We start from the raw sequence: 24,537 nt of genomic DNA on the forward strand, positions 1-24,537 counted from the left end.
GGGTTAAAACATTCAGACAAAAGAAGAAGACAGTGCTACAGTTATTCATAGGTGAAATGCTCCAGTAACAGCACTAATGTATGTGCACCTGCTGTGGGAATGTAAAACACTCACCTAAAGGAGAAGGAAATGCTGGTTAGATTTTCCTAAAGTCCACTTTCTAATTCTGACAGTAAAAGGAAATTCCTTACAACTGAGTTTAGCTAATTTCCTTAATTGCGGAGATCTTTATGGCTTAAAATCACCCCAAAGGGAAATGCTTTTAAAATGTTGTTTTGATGACTTGGGAAATAAATCCTGCATAGTTTACTGTCATTGTTTTGCTTATTCCCATATAAATTTCAAAATCCCTTCATTACATCCTCATGGAGTTCTTAGTGATCTCACCTCAAACAAATAGTGACCAGGAATGTCTGACACTCCTGGTGGGTTGACTTTGGGATTATTACATTATTATTTCAGTTTTGATTCAGTCCTCTTTATCACACACTACTGAGCAACATTTTTTGCTTTTTCTTACATGTGTTTCCCCAGTGCCACTCCCCTGCCTTGGCTGTGGGCTCAGCCATGCCTTGCAGCGGGTGGGTCAGAGACGGATGGAATTGACTGTGTCTGGCACGGGGCAACTCCGGCCTCCCCTCACAGAGTGGCCCTGCAGCCCCACTGCCCAAGTATGGGCACCTCCATCCAATGCAACATTACGTATGAATATATCTTTCCTTTAAAATAGAGTAAGACATTCAGCTGGGAAAATGCCCTATATTTCAGCACAAGGTTTATAAGTATTTTTAAGTATTTTTAAGCCTTAGTGTATCCCTTGCAAGCTGCCTGCAAGGCAATCTTGGGGCTTTCTTTGATGGAGGCATAAAATACAAGGCCAGTGTTTATAACATATTTTGCTCATATTTTGCATGCAGATAATAGAGAAAGCAACTTTGACATCCACTACCCTGCCAAAGGACTGATTCCAATGGAAACATGTAAAAGGACATCCTGGCATGGGAATGGAAAGGAAATAGACTTTATTTTCATAAGTGCAGGTTATAGAGAGACTATAGTGGAAGAGAGCTTAATTGCATAAATGGCAGTTGTGCAGTGCCAGTTGACTCCGAATCAGAGAACAGGTCTTGCAGTTCAGACATCAGCATAATTTTGCCTTTATTTCCTTTGGATCCTCAGGAGTATTGTGCTAACAGATCTATGAAAGAAGACTGTATGTAACAGATTGCTCAGAACAGCTTTCTTTCAGGCAAATCTTTCTTATATCTCCAGGGAGTATCATTAAGTATGCTCAACATTACTCATGAAATGTTCTGAAGGATAATTGAGTTTCTTGAATGTTTCTTTAGGATTTTCTAAGGGTTTTTTGTTGTTGCTTTTTAGGCAGTTTATTAAATTATTTATAAACCATATATGTGCAAAGCTTCTGGGAGACTTATGTATCACATTCAAGCAACTCAGTGGGCAATTAAGTTCTTTCTTGTCTGATACATCTGTTCAGAGCAAAAATACCTTTGGGGATCTGCACTGTCAGACCACAGGTAATGGGAACAAAGGACAATATAGACCACATATTTTGCTCACCTACTCAATTCTCTTTGATCTAAAAGCAAATCCATAGGCCAAAGTCTTGTAGTGTTTTATACATGGTGGTCACACAAGCATGGAGGATTTTGTCATCAATAATTTAGTGGGTAAAGATGGAGAAAATGCCGTTCCTTTTATTGCAACTTTTGGATATTATTGGGGGATTCTCAAAACTTTGCATATTTCATGGTCAAATGCAGCCTGTACTTGTTGAAAAGAACAGATATAATAACAAAGATACAAGCATCCATATTAAAATGAAGATTTTTTCTTTTTCCCTCCTCACCTCATCCTATCTCTAAATGCCTTGTTCTTTGCAGGAAATGTCTAACATGGAATTGAATTGTCACACTCCATTACATAACTAATCTTTTAAGATGACAAAATGGATACAAATATAGTCACCAAAATTTGATCTGTAACAATGGTATCTTTAAAAACCTGTGGGAAGCATTCAGTGCAAATAAAAAAAAAAAAAACAACAAAACAAAAAAATCAAGGTTGAAATGTAGACAGCAATTTCTAACATGTTAAATGGTGTACTGGGATATCTCCAGAAAGGAAGTTGCTGAATACTTTGTGATTTTAAGTATTAATTAACTGAAAATTTGGAGACATAAATTTGAAAGACTAATTTCATGTATGGTCAACACTTCAGATAAATGTCATGATTTTCAGTACAAGAATGTAGCAGTCATTATTAAGAACAGGCAAATTATGGTCATGCTGTAGAAAAGCACATGTTCAAAATCTATGGATATTTAGGCTGATATTTAAATTATATCTGCAATTTAAAAGAATGAAAGACATCTATAAGTACAGATTTAGTCAATGCCACCATGTTAGTTAGCTTCTCTCTACTTAAATGAGTAAATTAATTATTTGAAAAAAAACCCCAATGGTTCTGTTCACAACAACAAAAAAAAATCTCTGTGCTGCACTTATAAGTACTGCTGCAAACATAAAATAATACTATGTATTCAAATTCCAAGTTCACATTTTATGTTTTCTTTTTACATTTTGAACCACTTTAAACAGTCTAATACTTCTAGAAATGTAATTGAACTCTCAAACCTATAGTTTCTTTGCATCTAGTATTGACTCTAGTATAAAGGAAGTGATGTTATCCACTTAGAATTCATTAATTTTGTGTCAGAAAGTGGAATGAAAATAAAGATAACTGGCACTAAAACCAGATTTGTTCATGCATTGTGAATGTTTAACATGACAGAAAGTGGAATTATTTTCTTATTACCTTAACAATATCTCCCTCGTGCAGCTGAAAGCTCCTGGCTCTAAGATGGATCCCTTTTCCAGCCTCTGTTTCAATTTTATAGATACATTCATGGTTGTTGTCATAATTAGATGGAAAATTTGGAGACAACAATGTTCCTTCATTTCCAGAGACAGTTGCTCCACATTCAGCTAAAGAAAACAGACACATGTAAAAAAGAAAAAAAAAAAGTGAATTATCCATTTCAAGAAAATATGGGTTATTAGTAGCAATATTTAAACCCTATGAAAACTCTAACAGGCTATCTAGGAAAAATATATTTCTACCAGATATCTGAAAGAACAACTCCTAGAAACCCTATCAAAGTTACTATCTCCTGCATTTCACTGAGTCTGTTTATTATATGCACTTATCTGCTTTTACCTTCAATTTATCCCTTGTTCCTCCCACCAGACTAGGCAATAATGCAGGTTAGCCTGGATACTATATACATTGGATATTTTATTGAGATATACTTATTGTGGCAACATTTGAAATAAACATAACTTTCATTTTACTTCCGCATTCAGCTTTACAAATAAGTATTAGAAAAAGCAGACAATAAGCTGCTGGGGAAAAAAAAAAAGAATCTGACAATAAATCAAGATAATTCAAACACGTTTTTCTCTACCTGGAATAAAATCAAAAAACTAAAAAACAAACAAACATTTATTTATATTAGTCAGGACTAAGCAGACCAATCCTTTCTTTTCTGGGTAAAGAGAGGATGAGTCTTTTTCACAGCTATTTGTAGTAAGCATCTATTAACACTTTCATTAGACATTCTTTTGTTGTAGCTCCCCAGTAAAGAAAATAAAGAGGTATAGGAGGAGTGGTATGTTCCAGCCCATAAAATCAGTTTGAATTCAGAACAAAAACTAGAATAATTATTCCAAATATGCAACATAAATTTCATCACATAAATGAAAACATCCAGACAGATAGAAAATAATATTGGTCTTGTTCAAATGGATATTCAAAATGCTTGAAAATGCATTAACGTACCAACTATTAAGCTACAACTTTTTTTAAGGTGCACAAGATTGATATTTTCATCTCATTGTTCAGTCTAGGGATAAAATATATTGGGTTATTTTGACCTAAACATCATTTAGATCTCATTCCGAGTTTGTGAAGAACTTGTTATAACAGTTAAAATAATAATAAATTAACATATAATTGTAAATCAACAGATATGCCTCAACAATGAAGCAATAGGTTTAGAAACAAATCTGAATTCTTTCTAAAAATGTTAAATAGACTTTTAGGCTTCATATGACATTAAAACATTTATTTATTTGAGGAATTTCAATTACATTGCAAAATTCTCTGAGCTCAAGTTGGCACCCATATACCTCTAACCCATGCTATAAAACTACAGTCTGTTTTCAGTGCAAATATATTGCAAATATCTGATAGCTATGCAGTTTCATCAGGCTCCACCATTCCCTTCATTATCGTGACAAATGGTTACTCGTGTCCTCTGACCAGTCAAGTTTCCTAGCTCATCCTCTGCCAGTCAGTAAATCACTGACACAGACCCCAGAAAGAGGTTTCCAAAGGAAATCAAGCCTTCTTTGTCAACTCCCCTTCCTCAATTTATACAAAACATGTCACAGATCATGTTTAAGGACCTTATGCCAAGGACTTCAACTGAGTGTTTTTTCTAACCATTTTTGCACACTGCAATCCAGAACGTCATGACCACACTTCACGTAATGAGGGACCAGGAATTCAAAGAGCAGCCATGAACCACAATACCAAGCCTGGTCTTTTCAGCAGGAAAAGCTTGTGCAAAGGCATCTCTCCCCTTCAAGGCCGTAACATTTTACCTAGTGGTATAGGAAGTCATGCTTTTTCTTTAAAAATATTCACAGTAGCTGATACTGCTGCTTTTTTTATGTAGTAGCATGTGCAGCCAGAATGTGTGACACCCAAATTCAATTCACTTTGACTCTGGGGATTTGAACATGCATTGCCTATCCTCTCTCACAAAGAGATTAGAAAATCAGTCACACAGTGTTGACTAACCTCTTTAGCAAAATGGGTAGGGCATTAAACAGGGGAGAAAGAACACTTCTTTGAGGAAATACAAACATTAAAGAGTTGGGAAATAAAATTCTGAAATAACTCATGAAACAACACAGTAACCCTGTGAGCACCGAAGTACTAGACTAGAAAAATATATTCATGTTCACATCCATTTGAATCGCCTCCGATTGATCCTCTTTATGCAAAATGAACAACAGTGTTTAACAACAATGGCATGATGATTCTGCTAGCAAGGACCAGATACAACTTAAAATTCTTTTACATAAACAAAGGAAATGAAGCCACATCTCTTACATTCTTGATGAAAGATCAAGCCATAGAAGTTCAAAGAAGTGATATGGCTTATCCACCTATAGTAACTAAGAAGTAAAAAACTCCCAATCAATCTTGAAATATGTCATGCAATATTCTGTATCTAGCATGTATTCTATGAATAACTACTGATTTTAGTGTCTCAAGTTAAGCAGACAAATATTATCATGTGATCTTGAAAGAGCTCTTTAGTTCTTGACTACAGAGGACATTTCCTTACTTCAACGCCTTCCAGATTCCTTCTGAGTTCCAGAGACCTGCCTTCATCTTGACAGAATGTCTGTCAAACTCCCCCTCACCTTGCCCCCATCAGGAGCATCCACAGCCCAGAGAGACGAAAGAGAAAAGATTTCTTATTTCCCCACATGAGAAAAATATTTTGTAACTGATTCTAATTTCATTTATTAAATATAATTCATTGAATATTAACCATATGCACTCTTCTTTGATAAAAATCCACTATATTAGTATTAGTATCTATAAATTTTAAATTATGCAAACATTGAGAAGTATAGAGTTTTCCAGGACAAATAATCTTTACTGATCTTAAAGTAATTACTCTCTCCATCAATCTGTCTTCATACTTTGGTCCACAACCTTGTGTGGGAAAATTCAGTGTGAATTTAGTTGAACAGGTTTTCCATAACATACCCACTGAACATGCTCTATGTAAATAGTATTTTCAGGACTAGCTCCTCCAGCTGTAGCCTTTAAAGAAAAGGAACATATTTCCTAGTGTGGTCATCTGATCTGCTTAGACTAGTATAACAGGTACAATTTAAGAACATAAAATCCGCATATGATATAACAAATTGATGTACAAAGAGGCAGCACTGAAATATGTATTTTGACCAATAGAGATCCCTTCTTTATGTTGCATGTCTACCTTTCCTCTGTTTCTGTATTAATCCATTTGATTTTTCAAGATACAAAATAAATTGATTCAAAGTTCTAGCTTTTTTATTATCAATATGGTCAGAGGCACCTAAATTGAATCTGTAGATTAAACAATAAAGATCCAGTTCTCAATTTATGTATTTCAAATTAATCAAAAAATGAAAATATATGTAATCCAAGATATTTTTCAATAGAGAATATGCACAAAAGTCTGCTTGGAGTAAAAAGCAGAAAAATAAATGAAAAAACCTCAGTGAATTAGAAAACCATGAAAGAAAAGAAAAAATCATTAGAGGACATAGGACAAAAGCTTCCATTTGCATGTATAGGAGAGACTTTTCTCTAGGAAGGATATAGGGGGATTGTTGCAACTTATAGACAATTCTTTTGAGTTTGAGAGAAAGAGGAAGGAAAGGAAGGAAGGAAGGAAGGAAGGAAGGAAGGAAGGAAGGAAGGAAGGAAGGAAGGAAGGAAGGAAGGAAGGAAGGAAGGAAGGAAGGAAGGAAAGAAAGAAGGCATATTCTTGCAGAAGTAACATGAAATAGCACCTACTGTGTTTTGATAAGATCTGTAAAATTAAGAGGCTTTTGTCATACTAAAACACATCTAAATTGCTTGTTAAATAACTTAAAATAGAATGTAATAAACAAAATTTGTTCTCTAAATATCAGCTGCTTACATGGTTCCATTTAGAATCTTCACTTCCCAAATCTGCCAAGCTATGGAAGTCTGCTGAACTACAGCACCCAAAAGACAAGATCCTTAAACTCATCTTCTTTTTAAAGAAAAAATCTATATGTTACTGCTTCTATGTTTCAAAACGTGGAAAGTAAATAAAAGCAGATTAATCTAGTCCCCTATTACAACTTTTGAATATTGTGTACCTTTTAAAGTTAATTTTATTTATTTATTATAAATCAAAAATACCCACCTTAGAATTCAAAAAGTATATTCTTTTTGATTCTAAACCATCCATCTCCACACATAAAAGGTTTTACAGGAGGAAATGCTTTATTTTTAACTACAGTTTCTGAATTCTCGGTTATAACCTTTTTAAGGACTGTAGCAGACTGAAAAATGCTGCTTTATCAAACTCTTCTTTTATTCCCTTTCAGTGAGAGTAATCAGTCTGGAAGGGTACTTGAACTGATTGTTTGTTCTTCTGCTTAATAAAGTCACTTAAATTCCAATTACATAAGTAACTGTTTTTTCTTCTTTCATTGTCTCACTTGAAATATGATAAAAGGAAACTGCAGAGGGTAGATCTTTTGAAGATCATTGAACACTTCCTGAATACGAACAGAAACTGTAATACAAACAAAACTCAGGGATTCTTGAATTGCTTTGAAATACAGTTCATGTAAAATGTAACAATAACTTTGTTTAATGGAAAAGTTTGCTTTACTATTTTTCTTTCATATATCTTGCTAAAAGGTTTGACAGAATTTTAAGCAGATCTCCAAAGCAGAGATCAAATAAAAGTAGTACATTGACAGTTTAAGGGCTCCTCTGACACAAAGCACTCTGCTGAGTGCAGAAAATCTCTTTTGTATTTACAAAATTGTGCAGCAGTTCATAAAATATGAGAAGAAGCAGAGCTCAGACAGTCAATAATTTTTTATGTTTCTGTTGGACAATACTATTACCCAGTAGGATGGTTATGTAACATTAATACAGGAGCTAAAGGGATCACAGATAAAACTGAATCAAATGATAGCAAAAACTTAGGGTTTCTCCACAGTCATTGAGAGCTCTCTAAAGTTGAGGATATGATTTCTGCATGGCAGACACAACACGACCAGACTCAAGCACGGTTTCATGTACAAACTCTAATATAATGCTAGGAACAGAAGCTTCCTGTTAAATGGAATGTTACATCAAGCCAAGGTGCACGTGGAGTATCCACGGCACCTCTGTTGCACAGTGCCTGAATCTTTGTAATGTTAAGAGTCCTACATCTCTAATTCTGCAGCCTGTCCATCACAAGTGAGCCTGTAACCTGTCACTTACACACTGCCGTTGATTTTTTTAAATCATACTATTCTCTTCCCACTTCTCATTCTTTTGCCTTGTGGCTTTTAGCCTGTAACTCTACACTAAGATCACATCACTCCAGACCTGGTAGTTTTTAGCATGTGACTTCATATTGGACTAGAACCTCAATAACAAGGAGTTAAGAGTTATTTTAACACACAGTAAATATTACACGATAAAATACATACGGAAACCTTAATTACTCTTTAGTCTGCAGCACCCACACATGCTCCATTCAATGTTAACAATGTAATAAACTATCACTGAGGAGCTTGAGAAGGTCTGCATGAAAATGTAACAGTAGCAGGGAGAAAGCAGGAAGATGTTGACTTTTTTGTCATTACTATTATCATCATCATCACCACTACATTTACTGGCAAGAATTATTTGCCTGAGGATTCTTTCCATCCTCTTACCAGCTGGTGCCTAAGGAGTGGCTTTCCCTTTTTTCCTTTTTTTTTCTCTCTCTCTTTCTCTTTTTTCTCCCATTGTTTGCTTATCTAAGATAGATTTCAATTAAAGGTACGACCACACTACTAAAGTATGTTTATGTCAGCCTCCCACAATACTCTTTAAGCAACACCCATATGATGGTGGTGAGGTTAGAACATCTCACTGAAAACCATACGGAAGTGCCTTGCTGAAAACAACTTATACTGTATTTTTTGCACCATTCACATACAAAGAATAATGGAATAGGAGAGGAAGGACTAAGCAGCAGGGAAAGTCTTTTCTGTGGTTTGTTTAATTTGTTCTCAATCCACATGCCACAAACATAAGGCACTGTTCAGGTTCTCAAAACAAATCCTATGATGTTAATTAGCCTCAGGGGATTATTGGCAGAAACTAAGGTGAAAGCATTGTTTGGATTTAAATTGTTTTGAGATTTTTGACTACTCTTTCTAGTATCATCTGATAAGCTATGGACATAACATGCTGACGTTATTTGTCTTAGCAAGAAACAACACTAAGTATACATAACCTTAACAGGTAGAAAGAAGGCAAAAGGGTGACTTGAGGTAATTGTTATTCTTTCTAACTATAGGTGACTAATGTTTCATAACAGGTCTCAGATAAAGGTGATTGAAGTCGCATACAAATCACTCCTTTTCATTTTGAAAATAGAATCAGAGTGCCCAGTATGCACCAGCTGAAATCTTTTAGTTTTTCCTGACTATTGAAGTTTCAGTTATCAGATAGAGACAATTCAAACCTGTAATTACTACATGGCACCATATTTTAAAGATTCAGGTACAGTAAGACTCAAACACTCAGACAAATCTTCAATTTTCAATCAAACATTGAAAGTAAAAGGAGGGGTTAAAAAACACCACCTTTTGACTGTATTTATAAAAATGCATTGTTATAAGATAAAGAAATAGAAAGTATAAAAAACTTATCAAATAACTTTATTAAATACATTGTGTAAAATAGAAAATAACCTAAAGATTTAACAATTTAAATGTGACAACATTTAAATAAAGCATTCTGAAATACAGTGGATCCTGAATTCATCCTTGTTACCATTGGAAGATTCAGAGACTCAGTTACTGATAAGATTTCTTGCTCATGAGCAGTTCTCTCTCTCCCTAAACACTAGATAAAAATGAATAGCAGTTTTCGGACCTAGTTTGACTTCTCAAAGGTGAACTCAAATTCAAATTTTCTGCTACAGAGAATTTAAAGAAAACAATGAATACCAAATCTCAAGAGCCTCATAGAAAACTCTGGTGCTATTCAGGCTAACAATATGATTATATTCCCACTTATGATTCAATCTCAATGAAAATTAACTCAGTGCTACAACATGACAGAGTATATTACTTATAATTGATGACTTTGCAATAAATACTAACTAAACTATTAAAAAGAAACAGCTTATTAAATAGTGTCAGCATTTTATTGTAGCACCCTATCAACTATTCAAATAGTATTTAATATAACAACTGAATATGACAAATTAATGTGATATTAATGTGAATAACAGCGAACAATATCTTGGTGAAGATTTTACTCAAATACTGTATTAATGTACCATTAAAAATCAAGTGCCATGTAAAATTTAATAAAGGAGCAACATCACTTAAATATGAAATGAATATATTAAGTAGTTCTTTCTTTTCTGCTTTACCATTTAAGTTTTCCACAGCTTGCTTAGGAACACTCCATAAGGATGAAATTACTTATAGGGGACAGGAAATAATACAGATTAAAAACCAAACCAAACAAAAAAGCTCCAGCACTCAAAATTAAGTTTATTTTATTGATGTGTTCTGCTCAAACTGAGTGCAATGCTTAACACGAAAGGTTAGTTTGAACTGAATGTACACTGTAAACTGTATAGTGCACAAATAATATTTTCTTTATGTATCATAAATAAAATTATACACAGTTTCTTAAAGAGAGAGCAAGCAGGGAAAATCCAGACAAGCAGACAGAAGCCAATAACATAATTGTCAAGACAATCACATGAGAGAGTTGAAGAACTACTTCAGACCTTTCTTCTCTTTTGTGAGAGACTGAAATGTTAAGGGTTAATGACTCAAACAATCAGCCATTTGCAAAAGCAGCAGGGTGCTTTGCTGAGGCCAGGTTTGCACTCCCCAAGCAAAGAGGAGAAGGACAGTTTTTGGGCTGTGGTGGTGAAACTTCTGATCTGCATAACAACAGCCCAGGTGCAGAGGGGGTGCACACCCACCACTACCTGAGAATGACCAGGACAAATCAACCTTTGTTTAGCAACAAGCTGGGGTTTGAGACAGATAAGGGAAAAGGTCAGTAAGAAGCAGATCCTCCTAGGTGGGATAACACTTTTTATCATGCCAGTGTCCTCCCTTGGACTGATGGGATTTGATGGAAGTTTACATCAAAATATTGCCCTTATGAAGTTTCAAGCTATGCTGGGGTAGTGTATGCCTCCGGCAGGGTGTCTCATGCCAGACAGAACAAAACTGAAGGGTCAGATAATATGTGTCCATGGGCAGGATGGGCTCACTAATCTTCTGGCAGTTATCCTAGGAGAAGGAAAACTCTAATTCCAAACTCTGCTAGATGGAGCTCGCTTAGCCCTGTAAAGCCATCCATCTAAGAGAAGGGTACTCTAATTAAACTTACGTCCTGAGGACTTTGCTGTTAGCATCCAAGCTTTCTCGGCCCTGACAGATGAACCTTAGGATTAAAGGGTGGGTCCAGTTCTGCACATGCTGCATCTCACTAAAAAAAATCCACTGCGTAGGTTTGAAGGATATATCCACATTAGTAAAGCCCTGTAGTGACAGGCAAGGGTCGAAACGGCAGGTGAAAGGTGCACTGGAAGCCGCAGACCCAACCCTGCATGCAGGCGGTTCAGGACATTGATTGCCTAAGACTGACCCTGGAGATGACAGTCTCGTTCGACAGCATCCTGAATGACCAAGCAACCTTTTTCAAGGAGAGCACTGCTTGCTCCACACGGAGAGGGGCCTAGAAAAGGTGGTTTAACCAAAGTTCATCTCCACCCTTCACCCGGTTGGTTAACCACGGCCAACAGGCATCTTCTGATGTGGTCAAACAAAGATTAAGAGACAAAGGCATACACCTGCCTCCAAAGGTGTATCCAAATTGATACTCGCATGCTGGAACATCAGAACCATGCTTGATACTGAGGATAGTGGATGTCCTGAGTGCCATTCTGCTCCAATTGCCCACAAACTGTCATGACTCAACATCGACATAGCTGCTCTCAGTGAAGTTCGTCTCCATGAGGAAGGCAGGTTTAGAGAACATGGTGCTGGTTATACACCCTTTTGGTCATGTAAACCCAGAACTGAAAGGCATCTTTCAGGAGTTGGTTTCATGATTAAAAACTCTATTGTCTCCAAACTTGAAAATTTGCCGCAGGTCATTCTGACTGCATTATCTCCTTATGCCTTCCACTACATAACAAACAACATGTTGTCCTCTTTAGTATATGTGCCCCAACTCTCCAAGCTAATCCTGCCAAAAAAGACAAATTTTACACTGACCTGCGCCGCCTTACCCAAAAGGTTCCCGCAGATGATTACAGAGTGATTACAGAGCATTCTATGAGGCTTTGAAAACAGCGTATGGACCTACACACCAGGTCCAAAGCTCTCTACTCAGTTCAGATGGTCAAATGCTTCTAACAGATAAAATCTCCATTCTGAATCAATGGTCTGAACACTTTCAGATTCTTTTCAGTACTAGCCATGTAGTCCAAGACTCAGTAATTCAGTACATTACACAACAACTGGTGAAAAATGAATTGGATATTGCCCCTACTATGGGAGAAACTCTTAAGGCCATACAGTAGGTGAAAACTGGCAAGGTAGCTGGAGTTGATGGAATTCCATCTGAAGTCTGGAAGCAGGGAGGCCAAGCACTCCATGATAAATTTCACAAATTCGTGGTGCACTGTTGGGAACTAGGTGAACTACCATCAGACCTTCAGACTTTTGTGACGCAGTCATCATCACCTTGTATAAGAAGAAAGGAGATAAATCAGACTGCTCAAATTACCGAGGTATTACTCTGCTCTCCATTGTTGGTAAAATCCTGGCAAGAATACTTTTGAACAGACTAGTACCCGCTATTGCAGAAGAACTTCTTCCTGAAAGCCAGTGTGATTTCAGAGCCAACAGGAGCACCACAGACATGGTATTTGTTCTCAGACAACTGGAAGAGAAGTGTAGGGAACAGAACAGAGGACTATATGTAACCTTTGTTGATTTCACCAAAGCTTTTGATACTGTGAGCAGAAAAGGTCTATGGCAGATTTTGGAACGGTTAGGTTGTCCCCCCAAGTTCCTTAAAATGATCATCTCACTCCATGAGGATCAGCACGGTCAAGTCAGATATGGCAATGCACTTTCTGAGCCCTTTCTAATATTCAATGGTGTGAAACAAGGCTGCGTTCTTGCACCAACTCTATTCACAATCTTTTTCAGCATGATGCTCCAAAGGGCCACTGCAGACCTCAACGAAGAAGATGGTATCTACATTCGATACCGTACTGATGGAATCCTATTCAACCTAAGGCTACTGAAGGCCCACACTAAGACCTTAAACCATCTTGTCCGTGAACTGCTTTATGCTGACACCACCACTTCACCCACACAGAAGTAGCTCTGCAGCGTTTAACATCCTGCTTTGCTGAGGTTGCTGAGCTGTTTGGGCTGGAAGTCAGTTTGAAGAAGACAGAAGTTTTCTATCAACCTGCACCTCAGGAAGTCTTCCATCATCCCCATATCACCATTGGCCAATCAGAGTTCAAATCAGTCCAGCAGTTTAATTACCTGGGAAGCATCATCTCCTTGGATAGTAAGACTCATGAAGAGATTGACAACAGGTTAGCAAAGGCATATAGACCTTTCAGAAAACTCCATAAAAGAGTATGGTGTAATAAACACTTGAAGAAAAGTACAAAGATCAGTGTTTACAGAGCCATTGTACTGTCCACTCTTTTATTTGGGTCCAATCATGGGTCATTTACCACTACCACCTGCGACTCTTAGAACACTTCCATCACTACCTCCATACAATCCTAAACATCTGGTTTAGGATTGTACTGGTCAGATTATGTGACTAATATGTCTCTTCTAGAACAGGTAGCACTTATGAGTGTTGAGGTCATGTTGCTGAAAGCACAACTGTGCTGGGTAGGACACGTCTCCAGGATGAAGGACCACCGCCTCCCTAAGATTGTGTTCTATGGTGAACTTGCCACCGGTTGCTGCAAGAGAAGAGCCCCGAAGAGGAGATACAAGGACTCCCTGAAACAATATCTCGACCTTGGTCATATTGATCATCATCATTGGTCTACTACGGCCTTCAATCCAGAGGTCTGGAAACATATTAGCTATAACACTGCTGCACACGCAGGGTCACTCTCGAGGAGAAAAGACAACACAGAAAGAACCGTGTCTTGTCGATATCACCTAAGGAGTCTTTCTGCTGTGCCTTTTGCAACCGGTCATGTCTATCTCGTATTGGCCTTTTTAGCCACCAATGCGCTTGTAGCAAATGTGGGTAGAGTCCTTCCCAAAGGAAGCCATGATGATATCCCCCCTTACACAACTGGTGTGGCACTAAACCTGCATTATATGGGAAAACTGTTGTTTAAACATGTCTTAAAATGGGTTTTGGTGGTCTCTTTGCAAACACGTGTTTCTTCTTCCCAAGACCCCCCACGGTAGTGTTATCTCAGGAATGTCCTGAGAAGGTGTCCTGAGGTGTTTCTCATTGGTCCTTGTTAACCCCTTCCTGTGATTGGGTGTTCCTGTAAGCCCCTTGAGACTTCTAATTGGTTACTTTGTGAATCCTCCTAAACCCTATAAATGTAACATCCCCAGTAATAAACTCTCTCTTGCCTCCTCTCCACACCCGGTGTGCTGTCTCCGTACCGGTCATGGAACCACATGGGTGGGGAGAAGAGGGGAAGGCACCTCTCCCCTTCAGGCTCAGGGCCTGAAGAAACCCCCTGATGCTGGAGTTCCCTTTCCCCATCCTTCAAGACGTCAGAATGGTTCCTCAGATGGAGATGGAACTAGAACAGGGCCGCCCCATGCCGTGGGTGGGGAAAGAGATCCAGAAACTGGCTCAGGTGTAAAACTTCACCCGAGGTGGAGGTATTGGGACATTCACCTGGGGTTTTCATCCCTTCTGTTAAGGTAGAACTGGCTCAACTATGCTTATGCTGAAGTGAGAAACAGCAGTCATGTCTTAGAAGGTGTCATTAATATCAGAAACCATCAAAGACCTCTGAAGTGCCCCCAGACTTCCATTTCTAGGAACTTCCACCAGAGGACTACACATGGTCCACAGTGTTGCATAAGAAAGTGTAGAATTCCCCTGCTCAGGAGAGGTATTTGGACATTCCCACCTGAACCTGAACATGTATTAACCCATTGAACTTATGTTGTGGAGGCTTCCCCTGGCCCTGATAGATTAAGCCTGCAACCATCACTTCAACCAACAGACGTCTAAATTGCAACAATCAAGTATCGTCACTGGATCCACAAGTAGTGATAACTTTTCACTATCCACTCTTATTCTTTCTTTTTCTTTCTTTTCGTTATATATTTTCTTAAATGATGTTTTTATATTTCCATAGATTATAACCAAAATGGCCATATATCTCCTTTCCATTGCAACCAAATTGTTCTAAAATAAACCTACCACGCATGCATATTTATAAACATGTCATTCAGTGTCATTTCACTCTGATCTGCCCCAACAGACCTATTAACAAGAACCTCAGCTACCCTACTTTCAGGGGCGGGTAATAACATAAAATTGGTGTCAGGGACAAGATTACCCTGTGAAAAGCAGTGAGGAGGTTTTTCTACAGGCATAACAGCCAGAGTATTGAACAAAGGAGAACTGATTTTTGGTCTATGCCAAAATCTCCAGCAGGAGATCATGGCAACCTGGGATATATGCCTGATCTCGACTGTTCCCCACTGTTAAAAGTTAATGATAATTTTTCTCCTCTCAGTAGGACCTGGGCACATCAGATTTGTTGAGAGGTTTTCTGGTGTAAGCCAGGCTTGACCTGCTGTGTAAGATTTTCTCTGTGAGAAAGTGAAGCTGACCCTCAAAGAGGGTTAATGGGAAGAAAGACATTAACCCTCTTTGGGTTAATGACCCGTACGTTATTGAATCTCCCCAGAATTCCTGTTTCTCCCACGCACTGCTCAGAGAAAATCAAACTACCTTCCCCTAAACCTCCAGGCAGGCCAGAGCATTGCATAATTGTAACATTGGACTGGATCCCTTGGATGTGATCATTGTAGTCCAAAGCTGTTGTATGGTTTTCTGGTGTGACTTGGACCTGTTAAAAGGTTTTCCCTGGGAGAAAATCAAGCCAATCCTCAGATAAGGTAGTGGGAAGAAGGACATTGACCCTCAGTGGGTTACTGAAGGGTATTACTAGCAAGAGCGAGTCAAATGGGACTGTCCTCTCATTATGAAATCATCATGATAATTTTTCCCCTCTTGGGCACATCAGACTTGTTGAAAGTTTTTCTGGTGTAAACTGGACCTGTTGGAAGGTTTTCTCTGGGAGAAAGTCAAGCGGACCCTCAGAGAAGTTTAATAGGAGCAAGATATTAACCCTCTCTGGGTTAATGACTGATTCAAAAAGAATGAGCACCCAGGGTGAGTCCAACGGGGATTGTTTCCTCCTCGCGAAATTAGTCTTTTGTAAAGAGAAGGTATCTACGTCTGGGCCCTGTACTTTGCATTTCACTGTAAAGGGGTCTCCACTCAGGTTTTTACCCACTGCATTCAACAATCAGTGAACAGAACATCTTTGACAAATAGGAAGCAAAAGCTGAAATTTCTACTCTCTTCAGAATTTCGTCAGTATTTCACAGTGCACCATAAAGGAACACCAAAATTATAAGACTCATTCCTTACCTTTTTAGATGACCACTGTAAATTATAAAGTTACATTTCAAAAAGTGCTTAGGAGATTATTTAAGCACATATCAGATGCATGCATTTATCACTGCAATCTAAACTCCCTCCACTCCCTGAGCCCCTACTTGTTGGCCACCTATCTCTGGACATGTGCATACTTACCGGGTATCCTGTTTTGTGTCCTATTTCTTCTTTTGCATATATCCTACTCCTCACCAAGTCTGAGAAGACACAGATAACCATATAGATTTTTTTTCTTTAAAAAGAAGAGTTTAAGGATCTTGTCTTTTGGATGCTGTAGTTTGGCAGACTTCCATAGTTTGGTAGATTAGGAAGTGAAGAATCTAAATTGGAACCATGTAAGCAGCAGATATTTACGGAACAAATTTTGCTTATTACAGGCTATTTTAAGCTATGTAACAAGGAATTTAGATGTGTTTTAATATGACAACAACTTCGTAATTTTATAGATCTTGTCAGAACACAATAGGTACAAGAATGTTGTTTCTTTCTTTTTCTTCTTTCCCTTTCTCTCTTTCTTTCTTTCTTTCTTTCTCTCTTTGTCTCTTCCATTCTTTTTCTCTTTCTCTCTCCCTCGGACTCAAAACAATTTAGTGCAAGTTGAAACAATTCCCCTATATTCTTTCTGAAGGAAAGAGAAGTCTCTCCTACCCTTGCAAATGGAAGCTTTTTGTCATTTCTTATGACCTCTAATGAGCTATCAATTTTTTTCCTTTTGCTTTCATGGTCTTCTGGTTCACTGTTTGGGTTTTTTTTATTTTTTTTTTTTTAATTTAGGAATGCTTCTCTTAACCTTTGAGTCCTTCAATTCCTTTTGTAACAGTAACATAACTCCAAAACAGAATGTTAGAAAGCTCCTGACTAGTTTGACTTAAAGAAGACTGGAAAGTAAGAAAAGTATGATTAAAAACATAGTTTGTTAGATAAGTTTTAGGAAATCTGCCTTAGTAACAGATTTCCCAGAAATGGTGTGTGGATCCTATTTAAAAGGTTAGTGATGACAATAAGCAGCAGAAACATGATTGTGATGTTCTCCTTTAGGAGGACAGTAGCCTCAGAATCAGAAACTTCAACAAACTAAGTTGTTCCACCTAATTTCTGAACTCCAGCATTCACCAAGCTTCTGAGATTCACACAGCTTTGTGGATATGCAGAAGTGCGTGACTGCCTAGCAGCTTTATGCTTGGATCTGTACTCTAGGGGAACCAACTCACTAAAAGCTGGGTTTTGTCCTCAGGAAAATGTAGTCAACTGTGAAATGTAAATGAAACTGTAATAGAACTCTTTAATTATAGGTAGAGAAAAAAATACATTGCTGGAAGAAAAAAGTGAGAAGAATGTGCATCCACACTCTTCAACAATTTTGTCTTCACCATGATGAAATAAATATAAAGTTATATATACACTATGTGTATATATATATATACATGTATATATATATATATATATACATGCATATATACATATATGTATAATGCAACTATGTAAAAGCAAGCTACATAATGGGAATAAATCATACATGTGGAATTAGTGTCAGTAACCCATCACAACCATGAATCATGGGTTTGATTTTTTTTTCTTCTGGAAAATACTGGAATAATAATTGCAGCAATAATAACAGAACAATGAATAATAACAATGGATAAGATGTAAACAAATGAAGGGCACAGAATCTGTTTTCTGTTTACAAATCTCAACTAGACAAAAGATAGAGAAGCTTTTCTGTACTCCAGTAGCTTGACTTTTAACCCCCCCCCCAACACAAAACTAGTGATTTTAAATAATAATTAAATTATTCAGAAGTAGATCTGGAAAATTAAACCTACACACATGCCAATTACAGTAACATACCAGATGATAATATTGTTATAAAGCAACCTTACAGGTGACAAGCTGTTTCAGAACAGTAAAAAGCCAGATGCTTAAATCAGTAGCCTCAAATCTAAAGACATGGGTTATTGACATTTCCTTTTCAAGACAATATGCATATTTATTTTCCAGGTAGCCCTGTGTCAGGATTGGTAGGAAGATATTTTTCCCTTAACACTCTCTGTAATTGAGTTCATACCTCAATTAATTCTCTGCATCACACAAAATAGCTAAGTAGTGGAGTTCCCCTTAATGTCACATTCCTCTCAGTTGCAGTAAATTTTGAGTGGAGGGGTGAAAGGGAACACTGTGAATGTACATTTAGACATCATAGCTCAAAGAATAGCTGCATAGAGGTAGACATACAGGGATTTTTTTCACAGAAGACTGTCTATGTGTTTATACAGTGGGTAACTGCAGAAAAGCCTTAATGTAGCATATGTGCTGATCGAGTCACTAGCTCAGTAAAAATCATGGGATAGTTCTCCCAAATGCAACTACTGTGTCTATAAAGCCGGGAAACAGTACTCTTGTGTGAAAAGAGATTGAAGTGTCTCTTCAATGTAATCTGCAGTTACCAACTACTGACACATTTGTCAGAGAAATCATTGTTACTTGAGTGCTTTGAGGAAGGTCCTACAGGAAATGAAATTTCTTTATGGATGACCCTGCTACCATTCTTTTAAACAATTCAAGAACAAGAAATTCTCTGTGAGGAGATTGGCAGCCCCAGTGTTTCTACAGTTCATATAAAGTGGTGGAGGGAAGGGATCTTCCTCAGAAGCCACATCATGTCAATGCGAAAAGAAAATTCACCAGACAGGTAAAGGGATTTACTCCCATAGGAGAAGCAAAGTTTTAAAGAAGAAAAGAAAGAAACAGTTTAATCTTCTGAGATGGGGGAAATTTGACACCACTGAGTAATGATCACATCTATTCTTTAAACAGTGCAAAGGGAGTCAGTCTTAAGGGCCTGGATCTTCTCTGCATTTTTCATCAAATAGCAGCAAGCAAGTGGCTGTAGGTACAAATTGCTTTCTAGTCAAGGGAGAGATCTGATTGAAGGACACAGCAGTGGAGTGGCTACTCAAAGGGAAACTAGGTAGAGTCTTCAAAATTCTGGGATGAGGTGGAATAATACTGCATAACAACTTGAAGTACATAGCTGAGATACACAAAATTATTCTAATTGAAAAAGCAAGAGAGTGAAGCACTGACACAGGGAAATAAGATTTACAAGGCCACCTGTTTATGAATATGAATCTGATTTTGCAAGTAGACTTGGTGGTGTCTTTTTGTTGTGACAAGGAGTGTCCTTACTGCAGAAGAGGCAATCAGATAAAGACCTTCCAGGTAATCAGATAAAGACCTTTGAAGTCCAGGGAAAGACCATCTACCTTCACAGCATGGAGATAGGTCACTGAAAGTTATGATAATGTTGTTCATATGGGACTCAAAGTCTTAAAACAACAATGCCAGCATCACAATATTAGGACAACCAGATGTCCCAAGCTCTGCTTTTCCTGTGCCTGCAAAATAGCTCTTCAAAGAAGAAGAAATGGTGAAAAGGTACAAATAGTTCTCTGACCAGGAAAACTGCAAAACATGTTGGAGATAACACTAGAGGAAGGACATGAAATTATTTACTTGGATAGAGAAGGGCAATACCTTTGGAAACCCTGTTGATTTATTGTGTTTTCATCAGCAGATGAAACTGAATACAACTTCTCTGATACAAATCAGCATGTGTTTGTGTAGTTTACAAATTAAATGTAATTAAATTTAAAGGGTTTTCATCCTGAATCTGATTAAAAGAACCATGAAAGAATATCTTACCATGTGTCATAGAAGGACTGAAAAATCCTTGTTGATATATAAAGGTTGGTGTGTATACATTATGTATATGAATTTGGTCAGTGTAGAAATGATAATGAGGAAGAAATAATCAAGAGGCTATTGAACCCAGTAATGTGCTTATGTATTTGTGACACTGAGTTGAGACTAGATTTAACTTTTGAATGTACACTCCAAAGCCAGCAGATTTCAGGACAAGTAGTTTCTTTTCACTCTTCTGTGAAAGAAGTAGCCTTTGTGTGAACTCCTTTTCAGGGTAAGAGGATATCTTCACCCTTTATGTCTTAGGTGCCATGGCAACAAGAAAAGAGACCTCTGTAAAACCTTCTCAGTGTTAAGAAAAAAAATCACTTATTTAAGCAGCTTGAATGGTATTGAGTGTGTCTTTCCCCCTCAGTTTCACTTAGCTGCTTTGCAAAATTTCTTTCCTTGTATTTGTTTTAGTTGCATTATGGGTATCTTTAGTTTGCTACACAATCAGAGACCAAATTTTCTTCATAGGTTGACTTAAAAGAGTTGTTTAGATTATCTTGTTTTAGAGAAATGCCAGTTGTCTATGCATATTTTATAAAAGGTTTTACTAATCGTTTAGAAAGAGGGGTCTTTTACAGTGACAGAAGTCTCAGGGTCAGTCAATAAATTTATTCAAAACTGAACATAATAAGAAAAAATAAATTCCAAAATAAATTCCATTTCTATATGAATTACAGACTTATCACATATATGCATGATTAGGTATGTATCACTATATTATGCATGGGAAAATATATAGGTATTTCTGTGTCTGGCACAGTAAGTGGTTACATTAGTCCTAAAAATTCATGGCTAATTCAATGGTTGATACTTCATTAAGATAATTATTGATACTTTGGTAATCTTTGCAACTTTCCAGTGTATCATTCACATAATGAGAATAACTAAGTGAGCATTTTCAAGACACCAGGAATGAATCATTTATTACTGTAGATAATGTGGGAAAGGCTTTCTAAAAGATAACAACATTTACAAAATAAAACATACATGACCATCATATAAAATGACTCTTTTCTTCAGCACAAGATAACAGCATTTCTGCAGAAGAATACAATTTTATGATATTTATACTAAACTAAATGTGATTGAATGGAACATAGAGAAGATCCCCAGAAGCAGAGAAACACCAAAAAAAAAGCCCAAACAACCCAAACCAGACAAATATCCCAGGGCTGATATAGTCCTGAATATAACCTAAGACTTAAATCTAGAATTTCCAAACGACTGGCAAATTCCATATGATTTTGATTTCTCTCTCAACTGTAACTTCCTTTCATCACATCTTGAATAACCCCAGTTTTTAAAAACAAAATTTGAGATAATTTACTTTGTTTCATGTATCTTACATGTATATACAAGGTACATGACTTTTTCAGATATAAAAATCTGTCCCTTTAAAACAAACAAAAGAAAAAAGTTGAAGCTGAGTTTCTCCCTTCATGAAATAAAATCTTATTTAAAACAAGAGCCCTCTTAAGAAATCCATTTAGAAGTGTATGAAACTATTTGACACTTCAGAAACATTATGTCAATAGTAGCTGATGAGATTCAGTTGACATGGTAGTGATAAAACCATTTCATAAATCAAATATAGCAACTGTACAAATTTTATAAAATATAGTCCCAGAGCTCTTCCCAAAAAAGAACAGTAAAAAGATCAAAACAGTTTGATCTTATAGTTACCAATTTTTAAGGACAGCGCATTAATTTAAAAACAAATACAGTTTACAATGCTGTAAAGCAATTTATAAACTGTAAAAATTCTAAAAGTTTAGAGTTACAAGAATAAAAACTCAATATGAAAAAAAAACCTTTAAAACCAGCTGGCGGGCTCTAAGGCAGGGTATTTTCACCTAAAAATTCTAAACATTGTTTCTCTACCCTGAAAGACAAAGTATGAAATTTATAACTTAACTGTGTCATACAGTTTAATAATTAGTTTTATATTTTATGGCACATGACATTTTGATCTTATTTTCTAGCACAATTATAATTATTCCTTCTTATTTTCTCTAAGTTTTCTAAGTAAAAGACACATGCATTACTTATACTTTGCATGACTTTAAAGTTTTTACAGCTTGGGGATCAATTCTTTCAACCCAAGGTCTTTGTTCTCTGCCTGGTATTCTGACACATGCCATGTGCTATTAACGATTTGATGAATGAAATGAAAGCATGTGACCACCTACCCACACACCTTGGCAGAGGTGCACTCCATACACGCCGACCACCTCCCAGGCAGGTAAGTTTATTAGCACCTTCCAGGCGGTATCCAGGGAAACAAGAAAATATCAAGGAATCTCCAACACCGAAATGAAAACCAATTCGCCTACTGAAGGCAGGAACACCAGGATCATCACATGGCTCCAGATCATATTCTGCAGACAATAAAACATAACATATAAATAATTTGGACAAGTTGTCCATATGAGAAAACCAAACTTACCATATTAATTGCATTGTTTTTGTCTGGAACACTTGGAAAACATGTTTCAGAGTTGCATTCTCTACTAAAACCCACTACTGTTTCTATAAGTCTATTCTGACTATATATACGGTAATTATGCATCTATTGTATCCCATCCACACTACATCTATTTTCTTAATTTCAAGGGCTGTAATCAGCTTGGACTGTGAGCGATTTACTATAATTTTGTTTAATTACTCTTTTTGTATATAATTCTTGTTTCATTTCATCTGAAATCCCAAACAGTTTTAGAAGTGAGACTTACAATTAAAAAAAGCCCAACGCCATTATGCAGTGAAGAAAATGTAATAAAATATCAAACACATGGTTAGGTGAATGAAAGACATATGACCATATTTTCAAAAAGTGTGCTTTTATAACTACACATCAGGAATAATTCAGGAGTAGTCAGAATAAATTAATGGGAAAAAGGCAGGGCTATTGCAGAGGGACCAAATCAAACTCAGAAAATATCTGAGCCACATTTCCCCATCCCCACAGGGTATGTTGGGGAAGTATCACTCTATGTTTTCCTGGTTTGTAATTTCCTTTTCTTCCCTAGATATCCACTACCAACCATTGTTTGAGACAAGAAAGAGATCAACTTAACATGTAACCCAATAAGTCTGATTTTATATTCTTCAGAATATGATCCAAAAGACTCAAGAGATCACTTCTGATAACACATAAGAAAAGCCATTTTCTAAAACATTTACCTTGGACTTCGGTGGAAGGTAGGGTCAAATCCACTTACTTGGAGGAAGAGACTCCATTTAGCCAGGAGAAAAAACTAACCTCTGAGGGAGTGTTTGAACAGCTGACTTACTGAATATTAAGTCAAATATAACTAAATAAAGAAATCCTTCCCTTTAGTAATTGCCTTGCAGGAAAGTCCTGAATATTAGAGGGAATCTATAAACCACACCAGTTTCTGCTGGCAAAAGTTATAAATTTTGGAAACACGTGATCTACTACCTTTGTTCAGTACTATAGAGGCTAAGGTAGACATGGAGATATCCTGTGGCACACCCTTAGGCATTTGAGAATTTTTCTGTGTTAGATGACATTCAAAACACATTAAAGTCTTCTCACTAAACACTTCTTACTACAAAGAAGTACATTCTGATTGTGTGAAAATAAGAAAGAAGACTCATTATTTGTTTCACAAAATTATTGTACCTGATAATATTTATCAAAATATATCTTTAATATAAATGATAGCATATGTTGGTTATCTATGTATGTAACAGTTGTAGGTAGGGCATAAACCTTTGACTGTGTTTGAAAAGTTCTGCGATCTGCATTTTTTGTTACTGCACAATTTTCCTCCTTGCATCCACAATATTTTGTTTGTTTTTCTACAAGTTGCCTAGTGATCTACCATTTTCAGTTATTGATAAACAAACTATCAGAGATAAAATTTAGCACTTGTATTTACATTTCAAACTTGTAAAACTGCTGACCTCTGGTTTGGTAAGTCCAATGTATCCAGATTGAATGTATTTCAGCATTTGACAGGAGTAAATCCAACATTATTGCTTTAATCAGTGAGGTAGAGTTTTTTTCCTTTTTTTAAATAAGCAAGTTAAATAAGATATATTATTCATACATTGCGTGTTCATCTGTAAACATTGCCAGATTTCAACAAAACTTATTGTTTTTCAAGGAATTGGATATGAGTTCCTTTTTTACTTCTTCCACAGAATACCCATGTGCA

At 36.7% G+C, this 24,537-nt stretch overlaps 1 protein-coding gene across 5 annotated transcripts in view; it reads right to left on the bottom strand.

The window, feature by feature from the left end:
* Positions 1-24,537, bottom strand: part of CSMD1 (CUB and Sushi multiple domains 1) — a 1,077,494-nt gene that overhangs the window by 217,672 nt on the left and 835,285 nt on the right. For all 5 annotated transcript variants that reach the window (XM_051778075.1, XM_051778073.1, XM_051778072.1 and 2 more), the window contains 2 exons: positions 22,543-22,731; positions 2,843-3,012 (listed from right to left, as the gene is read on the bottom strand). In XM_051778075.1, coding sequence (XP_051634035.1) covers positions 2,843-3,012; positions 22,543-22,731 — 359 coding nt within the window. The remainder of the gene's footprint in view (positions 1-2,842; positions 3,013-22,542; positions 22,732-24,537) is intronic.

This window comes from Manacus candei, unplaced genomic scaffold (genome assembly GCF_025592945.1).
Source record: "Manacus candei isolate 608988 ecotype Guabito, Panama unplaced genomic scaffold, ASM2559294v1 h1tg000011l, whole genome shotgun sequence".
Lineage (NCBI taxonomy): Eukaryota > Metazoa > Chordata > Aves > Passeriformes > Pipridae > Manacus > Manacus candei.